Below are 22248 nucleotides of genomic sequence, written 5' to 3'. Positions count from 1 at the left end.
TCCACCAACCCTCCTCTGCACATGTTTGAACCATCTCAGCCTCGCCTCCCTAACGTTGTCTTCAAACTACTCAGCCTGAGCTGCCCCCCCCTGATGTGCTCATTTGTAACCCAGTCCTGGTCGCTCCTAATGAAACACTCCCCATCTTCAGCTCTGCCTCTTATCTTTTTGTAAGTGCCACCATCTCCAAACCATACACCGTAGCAGATCTCACTACCACCTCGTAAACCTTCCTTTCCCTCTTGCTGTTAGCCTTCTGTCATAAATCACTGCACTCTCTTCTTCACCTCTCTTCTGCACTGTCTGTTGCTTTGGATGGTTGACCCCAGGTATTTAAACTTGTCCACCTTCACTGTTACACCTGTCTCCATCTCATTCACGCACATGCATTCGGTCTTGCTTCTTCTAGCTTTCCGTTCCTCAGGCGTCCTCTCACTCTCCAAGATTGTGTTAAACAATCTGATTTAAAAAGTCCACTGCAGCTTCTGTACCTTGTTGAGATGGGCAGCACAGAGAGGGTACACTGTAGCTCATCACTGAAAAACTCTTTGCTTACATAAGAGGAGCGCCCTCTACTGGAATCTAGATAAAACAGCAGCCCTCATCAGAGAGTGCTGTTTTATAGCAGTTATGTTCATCCATGCATTTTCTTCCCTGTCATAGGGTGAAAGGTGGGATACACCTTGGACACGCTGCCTATCTGTCACAGAGCTATAGCGTTAAGTATTTATAATGCTTTAGAACATGAAATGTGCTGATATGAGAACTGCTAGGACTTTATGCAGGACTGCTACAGCACATCAGCCAGTTATTTACAGTGGGCACTTTCATAAACCCCAGGCTTAGTTTCAGATTTCTTTTCTTCCAAAACCAAAAGCACTTAAAACAATAAGATCGGCACTTATATTTGATCCGTTGTACTGAATGGTTTGTAGATTTGATTAATATCGCAGCAATTTCCAATGAGTTTCTCGGGATTTCTAAGTCATATTGCTGTGTAAGTTTAATTTGTGTGGAGTCCATGTGCAGTGACTTATCTGTGACTAGAGTTTGTATTTCAGGGGTTTAATGTTGACGTCCACAGGCTCTCTTGTTTTTTTTTGTTTTTTTTGGGTATAAGATCCTGCACCAAAAGGAGAGCGCAGTGATCTCAGACGAGCTTAGCTGGTGTTAGACTCCGTAGCTGAGAGGAGAAGAGGCTGTTGATGCAAATGCTTGGAAGATTGCAGCGCTAATACTCAGGGCCAGGCTTAAAATGTCTATTGCTGCCTTGAAAGGCTGCATCCGAAGGAAAGAAAAGCCCCGGGAGAACACTCCCAGGAAGCGTGTGCTCAGCATTTGCTCATTGTCATCAGCAGCTGAAATGTGAAGTTGGTAAGTTGTAGACTTTGATACCTGACTTTTAATAATGCAGAGCCGGTGGCCTGGAAGATTGAAAAGCTGCCAGTCATAAATTCCCAGAAATGTCAAGTGATCAAAATGGAGGGGGTTCAAGAGGCCCTACAATTTCATAAAGTGCAGATATAGATACAGATCTGTTTTTTTTAAGGCCCGTCTGCATTTCATTTAGCTGCAAGAGCCTGGATCGTACTTTTTCAGCTGCCAATAACTGGATGAAGTCAGGGTTATGTTTTCACATCTTGCAATCTGGTCAGAATTAAAAAGTTTTAAATCTCTCTATTAAAAATCAGCTTAATTCATTACTCCATTTCTGACGTTTATCTCAAAACATAAGCTTCAGCTGGGGATGGAAGGATAGATCATTCTTTGCCAATATCGGGCTTTTTGACTGATATCAGCAAATAAGATGCCAATTATTGATACCGTGGCCGATATTTATTAACTGCAAACATCGGCATCTGTATTAGTTCCAGATTAATGATACACTGCCAAACATTTTTTTTAAATATATTTTCAGCTTTGTTTGCTTTGAAGCTTTTAGAAACACTTCTCTTTAAAGTTTATTCAGACTGAATGGGAGACTCCTTTGGTCTCTGGATGTGGCTCTGACTGCCAGATCGATCCATAATGAAAATAATTGCTAGCTGCAGTCCTAAAAATAGGCCACTGGGAACCTGCTATGCATCATAACCAGCTTAAGCTATCACATCACGCTTGATCAATAACCCCCCCTCTGGTTTTAAAATGTGACACAGTGGCCCGCTGGTTCATTACAGGCTGTCATGTCATAATCTAATCCAGTTCTGGGATTTTAAATAACACAGAACTCATCTTCCACGTAAGACAAAAAAAAAACAGGAAATGTTAATTCACATTATGAACACACAGTTTGCAGTGCCTCAGGAGGGAGAATCTGCAGCATCATTATGTGCGCTTTCATTCAGGCTGGTTTTTCTCAGGTAGCAGCATCCTGTGACACCTGGGAGCAGGAAGGAGACGAGAAGCCGCTCAGCGCCAGGTCCTGTTAATGAAAGCAAGGCATCGAGCGACTCCTCGCTGAGCGGAGACGTGTTTACCAAAGCTGACGGAGCAGACGGAGGGAGCCCAAACCGCCGGTGTGTTACAGTGTAAGCTGTCTGGCAGCCGTTTTAATTGACACCCCGTAACTTTTGTTGTTGTTAGTGCATATGTGTGAATTCAGATATGGTGATTGGAGTTTAGGAGTTTGGAAAAATATCACATCAAGTTACCTTGTATCCCTAATTGTAGCTGATAAATACTTTGATTTTTCTTTGACAAATTTTAAATGCTGTTTATCTGCTTATTTATTTCAGACAGTGATGGGTCCACCAGTCAGGCAGAGCATCAATGGTAGGACCTTTATACCTCAACTTTGCTGCTGAAGCAGCGATTGCCTTGTTTTGCTTTGTGAATGTGAGCTGTTGCTTACCTGCTGTGTGTGTGTGTGTGTGCTACCTGTACCAAGAAAGTGATGTGATTGTTCTGCTTCTTTGAGTGCCTCAGAAAGGTATTGATGAATTTGCATGAAAGTCAAAATAGGAAAATTTGGGAGCCGTCGTCTTGATGTTCACAAGGAGCAGGAAGTAATTCAGATACATTTCTGGATCCAGGGAAACGGTTCATGCATGTAGGGAACCGTCAGCCTTAGCACAGGTTTGTAGTCTCGGGCTGCTCTTGGTGGTCGAGTCTGTGTCTGGTTGTCCCTCTGGGTCTCATTTTCATGATACCGCTGCTTTCTGAAAGCATGATTTCTGTAGGTGATTTTTAGGGTTTGACCTGGAGGTTTCTGCTGTGTCTCTTGAGCTGATGGAGGGAAAAGCATTGCTGTTTGACTGCACGATGTTTGCTGCTCTTCTGGCATGTGTTCTCATTGAGGGTGTATTCTGTCTCAGGGTTGAGTCTCTATAGAACCATTAGGGGATTTGTTTGCTCCTTTCTGAATGCTGCCTTCTAATGGTGCAAGCAAAGAATGGGGAGAAATGCCAGAAAGTAATCATTCTGTCGTTTATTGACCCTTTATAGGGTTTTTTTTTTTTAGTCATTTCTGCACACTTTATACATGATGCCCATTCTGCCCCTCAGTGATGTGGTCATGAAGAAATGGCCTAATGCTAAAAGTTATCATGTGTATGTTGTAATGTTCTAAAATACATGTTCTTTTCACCACGTGTGTGTTTCTCTTGTACACTTCTTTGAATTTTTCCCAGTTACAGGCAGGAAACCAAACATGGTAACTTCACTGACCTTGATGTTTCTACATGGTAAAATGAAACATTTTGAAAACTGTCACAAAGTAATTACATAACATGTTCTCCAATAACTCCAGTAAGGTTTGAATTTTACAGTATTTTAGTGAGTGCCCTGTAAAGGGTTAAGGTCACTGTGTCTGTGGTGCTCCTCAGTGTCCACACAAAAACATAAAGTCATGATGTGATGTGTTGTGAGTAATGCCAGCTGACATATGGTTACATTCAGTGCTCACCGATGAGTCTGTTCTTCAGTCCCACTTTTTACCTCTCATAAAACATAGCAAGCACATGTTCATCTATGCTGCTGCTGCTGCTCCCAGTCACGGGTCTCAGGAAGAGTCCTGCCACCGCATCCGGGTCCGTGGCGCGCAGGGCGTTCAGGACCACGCGCAGCTTGCCGAACCGGTACGCACTCCCCCGGTAGACCGTCCCCACGTGCTCATAGAGCGCACGCTCAGCCTCCCTCTGAAGCGCGTGGATGTACTCGTGACACTCCAGCTCAGGCACTTGAACAAGGCAGACACAAAGAGGGAGAGAGATGTTGGGTTGTTTAATCAATGCCTGCTCGGCCACCGTGAATACGCGCCGTTAGTCTGCAATGCATTAAATGTAAGAGTAAGATTTAGATACAGCCTACGCATTTAACTCCGTGTATTATTAGAGTACAAAGCAAAGCTGCGCCTGTAACTTTTAGCGGTGTTGTGTGGTAGAGTTTGCCCCTGGAGTTTGGGTTGATTCTTACCCGGGGTGAATAGTATCGCTCCTTTCAGAAACGCGTATTCTTTAACGGTGATGGTCAGCCCTCTGCACTTAACCAGAAACATTTTGATGCTCTGCACATCACCGAGAGGGACCCCGGGGTCGGGAGTCTCGTTGGCAGTGAGTTGCTGTCGGTCCTCGTCGTGCGTTAAAATCTTGTGTAACAGACTGGGCTGCTGCTGCGTCTCCACGGTGTCGAAGTCCACGGACTCCTGCACCAAGCCCAAAAGCAACAGGGGCGCCCAGCTGTTGCGCACAAGCCGGTGCTGGTCTTCCGCCGGCAAACCGCGGAAACACGGTACACTTTTCACGAACCTGAAAGTTTTCACAAGCACCTCACAGGCTGCTTTGATCACCGACTGCGGAGCTACCAGTTTCCTCCTGGATGCGCAGGAACAGCGCCGGTGCGCAACGGCTGCGCCTGTGCATCCCTGCGGCCACAGGGAGCCTCTGTTGAGGATGCTGTAGAGGATGCTCCCCCGCCCCGTGTCCTGCGTGCTTTTCCACTCGCAGCACGACATGGCCCCTCTTAAAGCGACCACACTGATCATGAGTTCTTGAAGCGAACATCATCTTTATAGAACCCCTCAGAAGTATACCAAAAACATGCTTCCGGTTAGTAGTTTTCACATTAAAAGCATGACAAAGTGACAGACAAATGTAGTAGTGGTTGTGAGAACAGCTACATCAATAGTAGCTCTTACTTTAAAGAAAGAATAGAAACATTTGGGCGAATTATAGGTGCATCTTCAGCTTGGAAAATGTAGATTGTTCAACTTATCTGTAACTTTCATTACTATATAGTTACATTTGCCATATTGATTTATTTCCTGTAGCTGAGCCCATGATAGATGGAAAAATGTTAGTCTAGTTTCATTGTTTATTTAGGATTTTTAAGACCAATACAGTATTTGGTGATTGAATAATCACACATCAAATGACAGTTGAAGTTTTCAAAACAGTGTGAAATGATTCACACTTATGAATAATAACAGGATCCTGACTGAGCACGATTGTCCACAACTTTATTTGTTTTATATGTCTTTGTAATCAAAGTGCTGTTTCCCTGTGGTAGAACACTTTTACCCTGGACCCGGTGAAAAATGAGTACATGCAAGCAGCCTGCCTTTGAAAGACCACAAACTATAGGAAGAAATAAAGTGTGGTTGTGTCCTATAGACACACACACAGCAACATAAAGCATTGGGTGTGAGACTGATAAGAATCTGTTACTAAAGTAACAGTGTGACAGGATGTCCAGTGATTCCCAGCTTGATGTTTCAATACTAAGATATTACACATCACAGAAAGGTGTTTTGTTTTCACAGTACATGTTTGTTGGTATTGATAGTCTGAGTTTGTTCAGTCACGCAGTGCACATTTTCAGTTAATTTTTACTCTTGTGTATTGTTGTGTGTGGCCATTGCGGGGGTGGGGGTGTTCCTTTGTTGTTTTTCTTGTGAAATCAGCCACTGAAAAACACAGTAAGACAACAAGACTTTTTTAAAAGAACTAGATGATGAGGAACACTTCTAATTTTTTCCTGCCATTGACACAAAAAGGTGAACACAGTTGGAGCCTTACAAAAAAACAAAAAAAAATGCATTTTCCATCCTGAGAATTTTTAAAATGTTCAAGAAATATGAAAAAGCAACCGAGGAAACTGGGATACATGTTGCATTTCTGTAACTTCAGTATTGATGAATGAAACCCTTATTTTGAAAGCAAAATTGGCCAGCTTCCAGCCTCGTCATGGCTGCATGTAGCTGGCTTGCTGGAAGATTGAACTGAAGCCCTGTTATTGGAGAAAAATGGGTTCATGCAAGACTCTAAGCAGGAGCCCCCTGGCAGGAATTGATTCACACACCTCAAACCTCCCTTGCGCTTGTTTGTAATGTGGCAAAATGGAACACAGGTTGTTGTGTTTCTATTTTGAGGTTAAAATATCCTGCTCTCGATCTCTGAGGTTTAATTTGCGGTGTTTTTGAATGAGTGTAACGCGCTGCCTGGTGGGGAGCATGTTAAGCTCTGTTTGCATTTGCAAAGCAAAGACCTGCAGATGGCCTTAGAGGACAGAATACACTCCAGGAAAAACAAACTATGGAAATGACTAACTCGCACCGCAGGGTGTACTCAGAGTCAGTGTTGAGTCAGCTTGTGGTTGCCTGCTAGATCTAGGTAAAGATTCAGAAATATACGACACACTTCTGATAAAGAGAGAGAATTTGGGACATCTGAACGAGTGAAATGACTCATAATTTGCGTCAGGCTGTTTGTGTTGACTTTCATTCTGACTTTAGCTGTAAAATCAGCGATGATCTGTTGACTGAAAGGTCCTGACATTTAGGGCTTTGTAATGCAAGGTTTGTGAAAGTTGTCATGTTTGAAGATAACTGGTTTTATCTGACAGCACATCTGAAGTCTATGGGAGAAACCAGCAGCAGCAAAGATGGTGTTTTAAAAGTTTAACTAAACTTTAGGAAAAAGATTTTTAAACTTTTTGGGGGGGGGGGTAAAGCTGGCAAACCTTCCGAGCAGGTTTTGAGATTTGACTGGTGATTCTCTACATGCAGTTTTTATAATATTGCAAAATTAATGTGGAAAATGCTTCAGAATAAGTGTCCCGAGGAAGCTGCTAGGCTTGCTTCTTGAAGGACTCCCAAAGTTTTTACTCACAGTGAGATCAAAATACATAAAAGCTAAAGTGCATCACGGGTCTGACAGTCTTGCAGCCCTCTGGGTAAGAAAAGAAATTTTAGCAGAAATGTTTGAGACGAAGCCAAAACGAAACAAATGTGTTGTTGTTGTGCAGTTTTTGACAGAAGTCTTGCTGCAAAATTCTTTCCATCACGCCGTGAAGGACGCTGAAGTTTTCTGAAGCTGAATCGAATCTGATCAGTTGGTTTTTTTTGGCCGAGGCGCGCAGCCATTAGAGTTTGATTCCATTTCCTGAGCCGTGAGGGTTTGAAGCAGCAGACTGATGGAGGCATAAAAGGAAAGCTGCCCTCAGTGTGTAATTACCTGACAAGGCCAGACATTTCTCCTTGTACAAGAATCTGTTTCTATAGTAACAAAGTGCAGCAGAAAACATACGTCTGAATTCAAACCAAGAACGCGGCGTTGATTATACAAAGGTCATTGAGGGATGTTAAGCGGGATGAATATTATGCAAAATTCTGAAGGTCGCCGACGCTTTTCATCAAAGTCGTTTCTAATGATCCTTTTCTGTGTTTCTCAGGGTTGTTTTATGAAGAATTTCATTCATCATCAGGGCCTTTCACAACTTTTCACATTGCACTTTAACAAAGCCTTGAGGCAGAACGCACGCAGAGTTCTCCCTTTGTTTCGCTCTTGTCTTCGTGAGAAGACCCGCTGCAGCGTTAACGCTACACCCCACTCTGAAACACTCACTGTAAACCACGAGGGTTCCTCTATAACTGGTCAGTCTGCCCACTTATTGTGTTCTTAACCAGAATTAGATGTACAGTAAAGGAAAAAGTAGACAGTTTATACTCCTAGCAACTTATTAAAAGGTTAAATCGTGCATTGTGATGTTTTGATGTCAAATACAAAAGGCTCTTAATTGTTTAAAAGTCTTGTAATATCTTCAATAAAAATTAGAAATACTGGAGTTATTACAGAAGTTGAAGTACCCTGGTAGTAATAGTAGCAGTAGTTATTAACAATAATAACACATAAAGAACAACTTTTGGAACAAAATGAGTACAGTTTGATCAGTTTTAAATGTAGTGTGATGTGAGGAGGTGTGATGAAGCCTTTTGATAAATAACCAACAGAAAAACTGCTTCTGTTTCCTAAAAATTGCCACTGAGCTTCTGCGGTCTTTATACAGGCGCCTGAAAATATCTTTTAAGTCTAAATTAGTGGCAGGTGGCAGTTCAGAGGGCTGCTAACCTCATCTTAGCGCAGGATTTCCTGCTTTCTCTACTCAAATCAGCTATTTGAGAACTGTGGAAACAAACAGTGATGATTGTGCGCTTCTGAGCTCGAGTACTCCAAAAATAAATAAATAAATAATGGCAGTAAACGATCTCTGTGTAGGAGACACAGCAGTCCACTGCAGAGGTAGAGCAGGCAAATTCCCCGGTCCATTTAGCACAAGTTCTTCCATCAGGCCCGTGTGTCTTTCTCTCAGGGTGGAAAAATTAGTCATCAGCTCACAGTGCTGAAAAAAGTCAAGCTTAGACAGAAGGCAGGCAGGCAGGTGGGGTATTACTATCCTCACCCTTCAATTCTTAACTCTCAGCTTTTCAGAAAGCTACAAAGAAATGATCAGTATTTTTTATTTTTTTGTAATTATTTGGATAAACCTAAGGGTTAGAATTTCTGCTGGAAAGATGGCCGACTTCTGCGGTTGAAAGTTCGGTGATGGTGAGGACTGTGAGTAGATTTAATGTTTTCAGCGTCACAAATGAAAAATAAGCTGAGCCTTTACGGGTTTATTTTTCAGCAGCTTGTGGTTTTTGCCGTGTCTGACATGAGCTTTTGCTTCCTGTCCTGTTGAAACTCCCCTGCTGCACAGTTCATGTTATGCATGATCATAGATCTCTGAGTGGATTGAGTCTGTAGCCTGCAGGTGGACACTGAGCATGTCCTTCATGACCTAAGCTCAGTCGCAGCTTTGATATTCATTCATTCATTCACTCCTCTTGAACTTCATGCAAATTCAGGAATTCTTTATCACTGCTTTCAGGGCAACTGAGGGTGGAGGGGAGAAGCTGAAACACTCTAGATGTAGCAGTTGTTAAAATAGCTGAACTGATATTACTTAAACTGGATACTTTTTATTAAAGGTTTCTTCGAGTACTAATTTCTCAGCAGCGTTTGAAAGACTGTGTAATGATAGTGTGGAAATCAACTGGGACTTCAAATTTCTTGACATAATAAACAGGTGCAATACTGAGAGCCACATCGTACTCAGGCTAACCACAAAATGATATTTGTAGGGCAAGCATGCTTTGAAATCAGAGTAGAAAACATTTGATCGGGTCTGGTGAAGCAGCCGGATTGAAATATATCAGTTTTTAATTACCCTGCACGTAAGAGTACCTGTTGTCTGTCTCCTGAACACCCAAGCAGCGCGTGCCTTCATTTTAACCAGTAAATGCTGGACATTTACCACTGAGGGTGTGCAATCTACTTTTATTGACAGATGGGGGGTTTTTTTCTCTCCTTGAAACTGAGTTTCCAATCAATACAGACATGGAAAAAATATGTTATACGTTTGTGTATTACTTAACCAGAGCCTCCGAGCTGTTGAAGGAAGCTTTTTTTTTTTTTTTTTTTTTTTGTTTGCACAAGGATATCAATAATTTTGAAAGAAAGGGACTGGTGGAGAAACAAGAATTATTACTGCAGTAAGTAATGTAGTGCTGCTTTATTTATGAGAATGTGTTTTTTTTTTTTGTTTTTAATAGACCTTCACAGCATTTTCCTTGTGGGTATGACTGAATAAAATGTAGATCTGTTACGTGTGTAGGATCATTACAAAGGGGTGACTGAGAAATCTAACAGACGGCTCTTCTTGCAGCAATACAGAGGCCTGAAAGTACACAGTCAATGCCTCAGTATATTAATGTGCCACTGAATGCATACAGCAATTATAATTTAATGGAATTTAATACATTATCATTTTTGTGAAAGGTGAACACACCTGTCACTTATTTGAATCAGGCCTTCTTGCTGCTGTTTTAGAGTCATAGTGTAATTTATTAATGTCATTTAACTAATATAAGCTAGAATTCTTTTATTCATCATTTCTCTTTTTATTTTATTACTGTTGTGTATATCAAATTTTACAGAACCTCACATTATGAGGCCTCCAGTATGGGTCTGTGGTAGTTCTAACAATTTTGTTTTTACTGTGTATTATACTATTTGTATTTTTTTATGCTGCTGTAACAGTAATTTCCTTCGTGGGATCAAAAACGTATCTGTTCTACACTGATATAAAATGGCATTTCTGTAAGTTAATTTCTAATCATTTTTATTTTTATCTATGCGGGGGGAAAGTCTACAAAAATGTCAAAGGTCTCAAGATTGGGCAAAGATGGGCTGCCCTCACTCTGGCAGTGTGCAACACACAGGGGGAGCCGGTGAGATGGGGGGGGGGGGAGGCTGGGACCCGTGACTAACCACAGTACCCAGAATCCCCAGGCATACAGCAAAGAGAGTCTGACTCTTAACCTTTTTAATCTATCGTCTGCCCGGCCCTTACTCAGAGTTTCAGTCTGATTTCTCAGTGACAGCCTCAACACTACATTTAATCTATTAGAAGCCTCAATTGGCGTCTCTCAAAATGTAAATGAGCCCACCCACCACTTTAATCATACTCTGGATCTTGTTCTGACATGTGGCATAGAAACTGAACATTCAGCAGTATTCCCTGAAAACCCTTTTTTGTCTGATCATTTATTAATATTTAAGTTTACAATAATGGATTTCACAGAAGTGGGAAATAAATATCATTACAGTAGATGTCTTTGACAGTCCTGTAACGAAGTTTAAGGACATATTTCCTCCAATAGTATCCGCTTCAATGCCATGTGCCAGCACAGTGCAGACCTGAACTCTGCGCCCTCCAGGTCGATTATCTCGTCCGTAGTTTTACATCCTTGCTGCGTATGACTGGATACTGTGGTTCCTCTGAAAAAGCCTCAAATCAGAAGTGCTTGACTCCCTGGTATAACTCTCAAATGCACCGCTTAAAGTCGATAACCTGTAAGCTGGAGAGGAAATTGAGTCTCTCTAATTTAGAAGATATTGATTTGGCCTGGAAAAGAGTTTTTTTGCTTCATAAAAAAGCCCCCCCGTAAAGCTAGGACAACTTACTATTCATAAGTGTCTCACAGACATATCATTATGTACACCTACATTCAGTATTGAAATTTATTTAAACACTCGCCAATTGATCTTTGAGTTAACTTCAATAGACACTTCCTCCAAACCATCAATGTGTTTATTAGATCCCATTCCCACAAGACTGTTCAAAGAAGTCTTAATTAATTAATTAATTAATTAATTAATGAATTAATTAATGCTTCAATCTTAAATATGATCTATCTGTGTTAATTGGTTATGTACCACAAGGCTTTAGGGTGGCAGTATTTAAACTATTACTTAAAAAGCCAACATTTGACCCAGCTGTCTTAGCTAATTATAGGCTGATCATCTGCAGTGGTTTATTTGAAGAGTTTCAGTCAGGTTTCAAAATTCATCACAGTACAGAAACAGCATCAGTGAAGGTTACAAATGATCTTATGGCCTCTGACAGTGGACTCATCTCTGTTCTTGTCCTGCTAGACCTCAGTGCAGCTTTTGATGCTGCTGACCATAATATTTTATTACAGAGATTAGAGAATGCCACAGGTATTAAAGGTGTACTATGCTGGAGTGGTTTGAATCCTATTTATCTAATAGACTCCAAATTGTTCATGTCAATGGGGAGTCTACTTCACACACTAAGGTTAATTATGGAGTTCCACAGGGTTCTGTGCTAGGACCAATTCTATTTATACAATACTGTACATACTTCCCTTGAGCAGTATTATTAGAAGGCATAGCATAAATTTTCATTGTTATGCAGATGATACCCAGCTGTGTCTCTCCATGAAGCCAGATGACACACATCAATTAATTAAACTGCAGGAATGTCTTAAAGATTTAAAGGCCTTAACAACCTTATTTATTGCTTCAGAATTCAGATAAAACTGAAGTTACTACACTATAAATCTAAGAAACATGGTGTCTAACCAGATACTCTGGATGTCTTTACTTTGGCCTCGAGTAACACTGAGGACTCTAGGAGTAATTTTTAATAAATGCTTTCCTGCATTTGCGCAATATCTATAAAGTTAGAAACATTTTTTCTCAGAGTGATGCTGAAAAGTGAATTCATACATTTATTACTTCTAGGCTGGATTATTGTAATTCATTATTATCAGGCTGTCCTAAAAGCTCCCTGAAAAGCCTTCAGCTGATCCAAAATGCTGCAGCTAGAGTCCTGACAGGGACTAGAAAGAGAGAGCAGATTTCTCCCATATTGGCTTCTCTTCATTGGCTCCCTGTTAAATCTAGAATTGAATTTAAAATCCTTCCCTTCAAATATAAGGTCTTGAATAATCAGGCAACATCTTATCTTAAAGACCTCATAGTACTGTATCACCCCAACAGAGCACTTCGCTCTCAGACTGCTGTCTTACTTGTGGTTCCTAGGATACTTAAGAGTAGAATGGGAGGCAGAGCCTTCAGCTTTCAGGCCCCTCTTCTGTGGAACCAGCTCTCAGTTTGGATTCGGGAGACAGCTTCCACAAACTGGAACCTGCTTATATGTATTTTTAATAGATTCATTAAAAGTTTGAGAATGCCTCTATTTGTCGGAAGATGTAATTACACACTAATCAATGTATATTTGAGAATTTTTATTTTTTTCTATTAAATAACCTCAAAATTACTGACTGTACCTTTAAAACAATAGGGCATGATGACTTGTTTGAACCTCAGCATTGTTGCATTTAACTGCATTTTGCTGCACACAGATTTCAGTCTAACACGTGTTAGAAAAAAATTAGCAACAGCAGCAAAGTCACCCTACATGAGCAAATATATCTCATTATTATTATTTTTAGTAATCAGTAAATACAACCCGAAATTACAGAGTTTCAGGTAAATTTGTTACTTTAAGTTGTCCAAGTATTTCATGTCTGTTGTTAACTTGTGCCAATCAGCTGAAGGGTGCAAGTTGGATCCTATGGCACACTTGAAACACAAACCCCCTTATTTGCATCAAGAAGCAGGGATGTGTTTTATTTCGTTTTTTTTTTTTTTTAAGCAAATACAAAATCTGGGAAAATGTGCAGAGCAGAACTTGAAAATAATAAAGAAATAAAATGGAAAATGAGAATGCAAATATATAAATAAAAAAGCAAATTAACCCCTTAATGCCTAGTGTATATCGTACTTGATACGAGTTTTTGAGACTTCTACGTTCCCCCCCCAAAAAAAACACTTAAGTAATTTTTTTTTTAAGTAATATATTGCAAAAAGAAAAAAAATGTAGCAAATATGCTACAAATAAAAATTAATATAGAACTCCTTGTGAGAATATTCAATAAACACTCCATTAAAAAAATAAAGAAAGAAATTTCTGGCCATTATTTCATGGTTCAGGTTTAAGGGGCTCAGCTTTTGCTTATTTTGAATATGTTCGATAAATTTAAAGTCATTTTAATTTTTTTGAACCATTCATTTGTTTTTTGTTTTTTTAAATACATGCTGTGGTTGTATAGTGGGACACACCAACCGGCACCACATGCTCACATTTGCATCTCAAATAAGAAGACAGAGGAGGCGGTTTACTTTAAACACGTAAAAGGAAATATATATTTTTTTAAAAATGAAATAACAAAAAAGAACAACATTTCATACAGAAGAGCTGCTTTTCTCATTTTCAGAGGTAATTTACACAGGACTTGAAATGAAGACACTTTACTCAGAGTGGCACAACGGCAACCAAACCACAGTTTGAAATATTGACTTTTTTAAAATTTTTATTATTATATTTTCCACTCCTCAAGCCTTCAACTGATGTGCCATACATACTGTAAGTGGGAGTGTGTTGTGCCACTTCTGGTAAAGCATGAAGAGGTTATGTCACATACTGAGCTTCTTTTAAGGGTTAATATACACTGGCTCTTGGTAGTTCACTCATGACGTACGCACCATTGAAACATTTACACACAAAATTTAATTTTCTTTCCCCTCCCCAAAACAAGAATACTCCTTTTTATATTTTTGAAGACAACAGTTAACAGTTCCAAAATGGTGGCTCTAGGATTGGATTCATCCCGCCTACATGAAGCCCGGTCCTTCCACACAAACATTCCTATGAACACTAAAGTTTTAACAAGCATGGCTCACTGAGTATCAGGAAAGAAGGAAATGGTTGTCGTGGCGGTCTGCCTGGCAGAAACCAGGGGTGTGCATAGGTGTTAGCGACTTCTTCCCCAAGGCTCTGATAAGGCAGTTTATCTCCTATTTTTTTTTTATTATTTAGTTTTGTTGTTTCCACTTCAGGAGCCGTGTTTAGTGGCGAATGTCAGTGCTCTTCTTTCATAGCTGGTAATGTCTCGAGAACAAGGTTCCAGGTCCGCTGATTTTGTATTTTGTGTACAAGGGAGCAGAGTAAAGACAGCCAGAGAGTGGGCGAGACGTAATGAGAACCGAGGTGACAAAATGCAGTACACGCTTTCTTCATTGTCCATTTTGTGCAAACTGAGATGTAAACAAAGACCGTTAAAGGCTGGGAGGGGAAGCATAGGACATTAGGCTACAGCAACACAGGGAGAGACGACAGAAGGATGCAGTGTGCTCATTCAACAAACTGAAAGGCACAAAGGGCCAGTGAAATAAATAAGGGCTGAGGGACAAAAAAAGAAACTGCCAAGTTTCCTGTGCTTTTTGCTTCACTCAAACGTACATGTGGAGCTGAGGGAGTTAGTTGTTGCCACTATAGCAGCTTCTAGTGTGCTTCCAAGTTCGGCTTATTTGTCACAGGAGCCGAGGGGACATTAGAGAGGAGGACAGAGTACCACAAGGAGTGCCTTAAAAGGTCAACACGCACACAGGCAACCCCATAAGACTGCTTTATGGTCATGCTCGCTATTGCCTTTCCAATATTACCATCCATCATCAATTACAAAAGAAAAGTACAAAATATCTACTACACTGCCCCAGCACTCCCCCACCATTCAACTACATGAGGACAGAACCATATTCACTTAGTTTTTTAGTCATTTATATATATATATGTATATATTTACACAACAATATGCCTTTCAGGCTGTCGAGAAAAGGGGATCAGGAGGAGGATGAAGTCTCTGTAATGAGACATCAGTCATTAGTTTCTTCATTTCTCTCTTCTTCAATAACAGTTTATCTACAGAAATGTGATTCTGATGAGAGACATGATTCAGAGTTTAGATTCCATGTTGAATCAGAGATGGGTCGTTGAGGCCGATGAGCTCATTGCCATTGAGCGTATGTCAGTAGACCCAGGAGACCGGAACCCACTGAGGAGTGGTGGACACCATGTCTACGGCCTCCTCCAGCAGGCGAATGGTGTCATCGATCTCATTGTTGATGATGGTCTGGTCAAAATAGTGAGCGTACGTTTGCTGCAGCATCTCCGACTCCTTCTGGAGCCGCTGAAGAGATTCGTCCTGGTGGGGTGGGGTGGGAGAAGAGAGGGATATCAATGACTGTAGAACATGTTGTCCTTTGAGGCTCCAGCTGAGGTCCAGTTCTTTGGTTCTCAAGAATTGGAGTCAAGTGTTTATGTGCTGAAGGTACAATCAGTGAGTTTTTTTTTTTTTTTTTTTAAGCGGAAAGAGCAGCATTTTATTTCCTGAATTGTGCATATGATATTACGCTGACTGTCAAGATCTGACAGTTTTCCGCCTAAATTATTTGGTATCATGTTAGTATTACATAAAGCGGGTATTTTGAACTAGTATAAACAGGATTATGATGGGAATGTGTGTCTGTACCATAAAATCTAATTAGTCCTGTAATAATAATGTGCAGCAGTCAACTGTTGCTTTGAAGATGTTACGTAGCCACCAGCCTGTTCCTGTGAGAAGCTGTAAGCAGACCAGGTGGTAAAATAAGAGCCTCGTGAACCATCACGCTGCTGCAGTAGTTTAAACTCAAACCACACTCTGAACATGTGCACACGATAAGCTGCAAAGAAAGGTCGCTGCTGCACACTTTTTTAGCAGCATTTAAAATGTGAGTTGGAGTAGAATCTAATTACTAGATGCCTCTTAAATACATGCTATAGTTTTAAGGTCAGAAATATCTATTAAATCACAACATTTTGACTGTTTCTTTTTAAATTAGCCAATTTGTCAACTAGAAAAATCACAGTAGAGTTATCATCTATGAAAGCTGTCTGTAAGATTAAGCAGCCTTTTTCTGACCTAATCTTTTCAATAAAGTGATTTGTTTCCTGTACTCATAATAACAATATTATTACTGTGGAACAGCCACTAGCTCCTGCCCTGTTTTAATATTACACAATATAACAGGAAAAACCTTTAATCTACAGTGTGCTTATCAGAAATACTACAACCAGATATTTACCCCAATAACAGCTGAATACAGGAAGGAAAGGAAAAATGAAAGCGGGAGGAGGAGGAGGAGGCCTGAGGAAACCACAAAGTATGAAGTTGCATCACAAATGAAAAGGCACCACTGAGAAAGCACCCAAACAAGGGGATTATTGGAGGGATTAGAGGAATTAGAAGAAATTAAAAGGTAGGAGCGAACAAAGCCAGACTGCTGCTACTTAAACAAACACAAAGGCAGATATGCTTTTCTACAATCTCTAAACAAGAAGTGAACTCTCACCATTTAATCTGTACTTACAGGCAGTTTCCTGCACCACTTTGGGACCTTGAGTGCAAATGAAAACAGGCGTGCCAAAGGAAATACAAACATGCTTAAAGCAAACTGGGCACGTGCAGTGAGAGAAACACACAGGATGACAGAAATGGAAATTAGGGCAGTTTTTACACTGGGCTTGCCAGTTTGAATCCAGAGTCCTCCTCAATTCTGCTTTTTTTTTTTCCTTTTTCAGATGTGCGGTCATTTAACCCCTCATGGCAATTAGTTTCAGGTGTTTCTTCAATAATATTTAGGTAAAGTGAATTCAGACTAGAAAGCCAGTGTAACTGTATCGTAAGTATGAATTGAATCAGTTAGTACATGCAACTAAACTTGACAAGAGACGAAGGGCAAGGACAGTAGAAGAGACTTTACCTCAGTCATGCCAGGGGTGATGGTGGGAGCCGCAATGAAGACAACATATGGTGCAAACTCAGCTGTCCTGAGGATCTTTAGTGCCTGGTGGGGAAAGGAAAATCTTAAATTCCTTAGTTCCTTTACACAAACTGTCCAGCCAATGGGCGCACAAGGCTATTCTATGTGAATAAGTCAGTAACATTAGAGTCATTTCATTTGAACTTAGCTTCTAGAGGCTTCTGATGCTGCAAGAAAATATCCAGGTTAAGATTATTTACCTGTGGCTCAACGTCTAGGATGGAGATCATGCCCTGGGTATGGATCTGCCTGATGGTCTCCAGCCTGGTTCCGTACATGGCATCCTCGTGGCTGCCATACTCCAAGTAGTCATTGTTGCTGATGTCCTGCATCATCTGCTCGTGAGACACAAAGTAGTAGTTCTTTCCATTCTCCTCGTCTTTCTTGGGAGGCCGAGTTGTGTCTGAGACAAAACGGATGAATAAAAAAATCACAATCCAGATGATGACAGGCTGTGCTGTAAATGGTCAACCAGGAGAATACATTTTGAAATTTAAATGGAAGTCTGATGGTAACGAGCTTGATGAGCACTGCAGTAACTGATACAGGAGTATTTAGATTTTACAAGTTCATACATCTTGTGTGTTATGTTTTCAGTGCAATACATTTAAGTTCCTGACTCTTATTTTGTTGCACTTTTGTGTGTGTGTGTGCTCTTACGAGGGATAGGGTAGGCAAAGCGGTCAGGATGTTTGGTAATGAGCGTATTCTTGATGTGCCTCCTACCTACTCCATGTGCACCTGAATCAAAGGAGAAAGAACATATATTAAAAGTAGTCAGTGCAGTAATGGACACATCTATCAACTGCAGCCTTTCATTACAATCAATATTTAAAATTCAATCATTTTAAGACTTTAAGCACAAGTTTAATAAGTTGCAGCATGCTGACAGGTGTTCAGGTTGATGATTTTAAGCCCTTACCCAATCTATGCTCATTCTGTTTTTGGTCAAGTGTTCTCATGTGCTCTTGAATATTGTACTAATTACCAACAGTGACAGACAGCTGTCTTTGGAAAGAGCCTAATGGATATGCTTGAATATTGTTCTAATTTATCTATAGAGTTGGTGTTTTCCTTTTCACGCCCTTGTAAATGTCAGTAAAGGTAAAAGCTGGTTATTAATCATGGCTATACTTGCAGCCAAGGGCAGCAGCACCTGGTTTAATGAGATCAATGAGCATGAACGGTGTTCCAATCCCCACCCCATTAGTCTATCTCGTAATTATGAGTGTTTTCTAATTGCAACTGGTCACAAATATTTAAAGTATATAAATCATTTATTAAGATGTACTTAAAAATACAAGTTTTCTGTGCAGAGTGCTGCGTATAGTTTCTGTTACACATTATATTCAAGTACATGTGCAGACTTCTGCAGTGAAAGGTATGCTCCATACAAAAGATTGACTTTGGCTCAGGAGATGGAGCAGGCTTTCTAATCATTAGGTCAGTGGTTTGATGTGCAGATCTATTTATCTTTTGCCATTGATGTAGGGGCAGCACTAATTGGAGATGCCCAGTACCTCCTCCAGCTCCTCAGGTGGGACACCAACAGGTTCCCAAGCCAAAGGAGAGACAATCACTCCAGCTTGTCCTGGAGTGTCTCAAAACACCTCGCTCAAACCATCTCAACTGGCTTCTTTCGAGGAGGAGGAATAGCAGCTCTACTTTCAGCCCATCCCTAATGACCTGCAGCTCTTAACACTAGGTCAGGGTTGGGATGTAGCTCAACCGGTAAATCGATAGCTTTGCTTTCACTGTGGGCTCTCTTCAGCACAACAGACCAGTACAGCATCCACATTACTGCAGACGCTGCACTAATGCAACTGTCAGTGTCTAGCTCCTTTCTTCCCTCACTTGTGAACAAGACCTTGAGATACTTGAACTCCTCCACCTGGGACACCGACTTACAGAGGATTTATACTTCTGTGTTAAATCTTCTGTGCTGTAACCACAAACCCCTCGGAAAGCCCACGATGTGCACCTCCCTGGAACTGTAACTACACATCATGCTGACTCAGCCTGATCATTATTCTCTCACTGATCCATTCAAAAACTGAGGTGGGAAAAGTAGCTGGAACTGACTGTACTGAACAAGCCAATAACGCAGGCTGCATCAACATGAGGCGTAGTTACACTTCTAAGGAAGTGCACATCAGGTTAAAACATACCACCCAGAGGTCTTCTGAACTGCACCAAGTCTGACCTCCCACCCAGGACACCCGAATCCACAGCTCCTGAGATCACTAGGGCACCCAAACCCCTCCACCATGACAAAGTGACGTACTTAATCTTAAAGGCTTTGAAAGTGTGCGTGAGTGGGCCAACGTGGCTTGTGGTCTAAGAGTTCTAGTTAATGTTACTGTTTACTTACCAAGTAAAACCAATGTTTTTCTCTTGAATGATGGCAGTTTGACCACCTCCTCGTATGTCACCAGATCTAGTTGATCAAACACTGCACATGAGAATAAACAGGATTAGCCATAAAATGGCAAAGAGGGTCTGGGTTACATGGAAATGTGCATTCTAGAGACAGTATAAACTATTCAGAAATCAATCATATTTACTGTTTAAAATTAATCTGTGATGAATGCCTTGCTTTCTCCGGTAGCCCGGGATTAGACCACTGCAAATTAATACACCAGCCCTGCAATAAATCCTGCTTCATTAAGCCAATACTCATGATTTTGTTGACAGCATATGACTGTGTTGCTGCTCCTAACTAGTTAGAAGCAACAAAAACTCCACAGCACAGTCTTCATGAAGCAGGATGTGTCACAGGGCTCTTATCAGATCTCTCTGGTTTCAGATGGGTGTACCTGCAAAACTGGCAACTCAAGAGTACCTAACAAGGAATCTAAGGGAACACATGCAATGCTAATGAGATTAACATTAATTCCAATGTTTTGTCCCTGTGGCATAAATCAAACGTGGGCTTCTCAGTCAGATGGGCTGAATTATTCAAATGCTGCCATAATGTACACCAACTGCTTGTTCAAACAGGCACACCTGATGAAGGTCAAATGCCTAGAGAAAGCATTAAAACCTACTTATTTGCACTAACCTTGGTCAAACAGAAAAACTGAATCAAGCTGACCAACATCTCTTCAATCTGAATTACAAACCAGAGCAGCTCATAACAACCCTAACAAAGCCGCTGTCACTCAAAAGTCAAGGAAACATTAGGAAGAGGACGAGGCATGAAAGCAGAGAGAAGGAAGAAATACGCAGAAGCTGGATGCCAGCTCTCTGGAGTTACTTACATGCAGCCATGTCATTGGGTAAGAGACAGCATGAAATATGGACAAAGGGTGGGAGCGGAAGGGTTAATTAAAAAGACACCATAAAAGAAGACAAATTAAATGACAGAACTTGTTAAAAAAGCTGTTAGTCACTGAAAATGAGGTCAAATTGAGACAGCAGTAGAAGAGGTCTGTCAGAGGGGAAAAAGCAACAGACATGCAACAGTTACACAAACTGGATCATCTACATTCACTACACAAGGGGCAACAGTGCAGTTATAAGGTTATAATCATGACTTTTAACTGTATTTGAAAGGACAGGGGTCACTGTACCTCCCCCTTTTTTTAAATTACCCAAATAAGATCTGAAGATATTCAAATAAACACTCGTATTCCAGTTCCTGCCCCAGTCATCTACGGCAACTTATCAACTATTTATTAATAAACAGTTAATTTATTCAATACACCTTAGTTTCCTGTATTAATAAGAGCACCCTCACCCATGTCCTTTCAAATATAGCAATGCCTAATAAACATGTTCTTGTAATTAGAAGAAAATATTATATGGTCTTGATTTGTCAATATCCTGTCACTAGCAGTAGTGCAACCCCTAATTAGGGTCAAATGCCCAACCACCTCACATTACACTGTTTTACACTAGTGAGCTATCACGTCAAATGCTTACAGCTCTGTTACACCATTAATATGTTACTTGCTGGCTTACCTGCGTTGTGCTTGGCCAGGTATTTGTCTTTGTACTGCTTCTTCTTCTTGCCAAACCAGGTACAACTGGCCTGCTGTTCCTGTTTGGTCTTCTCCATTGCTATACATGCCACACGCCTGAAAACACACGTGCTGTTAAGTGGCCGCACATGTGACCAAAGGTAAAGGTCAGCCCTTTGCATGCAAGTGTAGAAGGTTGTGTTTATCTTAAAGTAGAGGGGAGTCATTTAAACCATTATAAATCCTGCTTTGTATTTATGCACACCAGCATCATGTTGGAGGCACTACCATGACTGAGTTGGCTGAGTGATGTGAAGCTCTGCTCCTGTGGCATATTGGTTGCATATCTATCACCTCTGATAGAAGCAGCAGGTTCAAATCCTGTCCGGGATGCCTGGCTTTACAAAGCTTTCTTGGCCAAAATAATAAGATGTTTTGTTTTGAACCACAAACTTGTATTTTGATCTTTGATCAATACATTGCTAATTACTGAAATGTTTAATTCTGCGATGGCTGCCTACCCTGTCCTGGTCCACTTGACAAGATGAACTGAGGTGGGTTCAGTTGGATTTGGACAGGTAGTGGGATCACTAACCACACCCAAGCACAGAACTCACTCAGCAGCAGTTAACAAAACTTAGTCACACTTCCAAAACGCCTCAAATTAAGCCACAAAATGCAAACAGTCATCAACCTCATTGTGCTCCACAAGAGCACTTTTCTTAAACCTGCATGAAACAACAACAGGGAGTAAGATGCTGAGACAAACTAGAAATGTACTTGGGGCCTGTTAAGTGCAGTCTGAGCACAGGCGAGTGGAAGAGCGCGGAGGAGGCATGATCATTCTCTCATATGTTCCAACTGCGAGTATATTGTTAATGTCACACCACTCATTTAAGAAATAAAAGCTGTCATGTTAGCTGCACTGACACTGGACATTTGACAACATCACAGAA

General features: G+C 40.8%; 3 protein-coding genes across 16 annotated transcripts in view; 1 reads left to right on the top strand and 2 right to left on the bottom strand.

Moving 5' to 3' along the window:
• Window positions 1-22248, top strand: part of LOC115796045 (probable G-protein coupled receptor 34) — a 38208-nt gene that overhangs the window by 860 nt on the left and 15100 nt on the right. The window contains exons 1-3 of one of the 2 annotated variants that reach the window (XM_030752267.1): window positions 35-170; window positions 2361-2516; window positions 2736-2772. The gene's annotated coding sequence lies outside the window, so the exon portion shown is untranslated. Of the gene's footprint in view, window positions 1-34; window positions 171-2360; window positions 2517-2735; window positions 2773-22248 lie in introns of those variants that run through there. The other variant, XM_030752258.1, reaches the window with a different exon arrangement.
• LOC115796057 (nuclear receptor subfamily 0 group B member 1-like) lies at window positions 3493-4951 on the bottom strand. Its single transcript, XM_030752281.1, has 2 exons — window positions 4414-4951; window positions 3493-4177 (listed from the first exon to the last, which is right to left on the bottom strand). Exons 1-2 carry the CDS (start codon window positions 4949-4951, stop codon window positions 3933-3935), a joined length of 783 nt encoding a protein of 260 aa, XP_030608141.1. The 3' UTR covers window positions 3493-3932.
• Window positions 13804-22248, bottom strand: part of LOC115795975 (peripheral plasma membrane protein CASK-like) — a 45474-nt gene continuing 37029 nt past the window's right edge. For 5 of the 13 annotated variants that reach the window (XM_030752178.1, XM_030752214.1, XM_030752187.1 and 2 more), the window contains 6 exons: window positions 21294-21409; window positions 19702-19782; window positions 17991-18071; window positions 17531-17733; window positions 17271-17354; window positions 13804-15670 (listed from right to left, as the gene is read on the bottom strand). In XM_030752178.1, coding sequence (XP_030608038.1) covers window positions 15494-15670; window positions 17271-17354; window positions 17531-17733; window positions 17991-18071; window positions 19702-19782; window positions 21294-21409 — 742 coding nt within the window. In that variant the 3' untranslated portion in view covers window positions 13804-15493. Of the gene's footprint in view, window positions 15671-16877; window positions 16905-17270; window positions 17355-17530; window positions 17734-17990; window positions 18072-19701; window positions 19783-21293; window positions 21410-22248 lie in introns of all 13 variants that reach the window. The other 8 variants (XM_030752145.1, XM_030752195.1, XM_030752153.1 and 5 more) reach the window with 3 other exon arrangements.

The sequence above is a fragment of the Archocentrus centrarchus genome, chromosome 2 (assembly GCF_007364275.1).
Source record: "Archocentrus centrarchus isolate MPI-CPG fArcCen1 chromosome 2, fArcCen1, whole genome shotgun sequence".
Lineage (NCBI taxonomy): Eukaryota > Metazoa > Chordata > Actinopteri > Cichliformes > Cichlidae > Archocentrus > Archocentrus centrarchus.
This window is presented reverse-complemented; position numbering and strand designations above follow the sequence as displayed.

Coding starts and splice junctions, on each gene's coding strand:
- LOC115796057 (XM_030752281.1), bottom strand. CDS start 4,951: ATGTCGTGCTGCGAGTGGAAAAGCACGCAGGACACGGGGCGGGGGAGC. Junction 4,178..4,413: donor AGCGATACTATTCACCCCGG/GTAAGAATCAAC, acceptor GCCTTGTTCAAG/TGCCTGAGCTGGAGTGTCAC.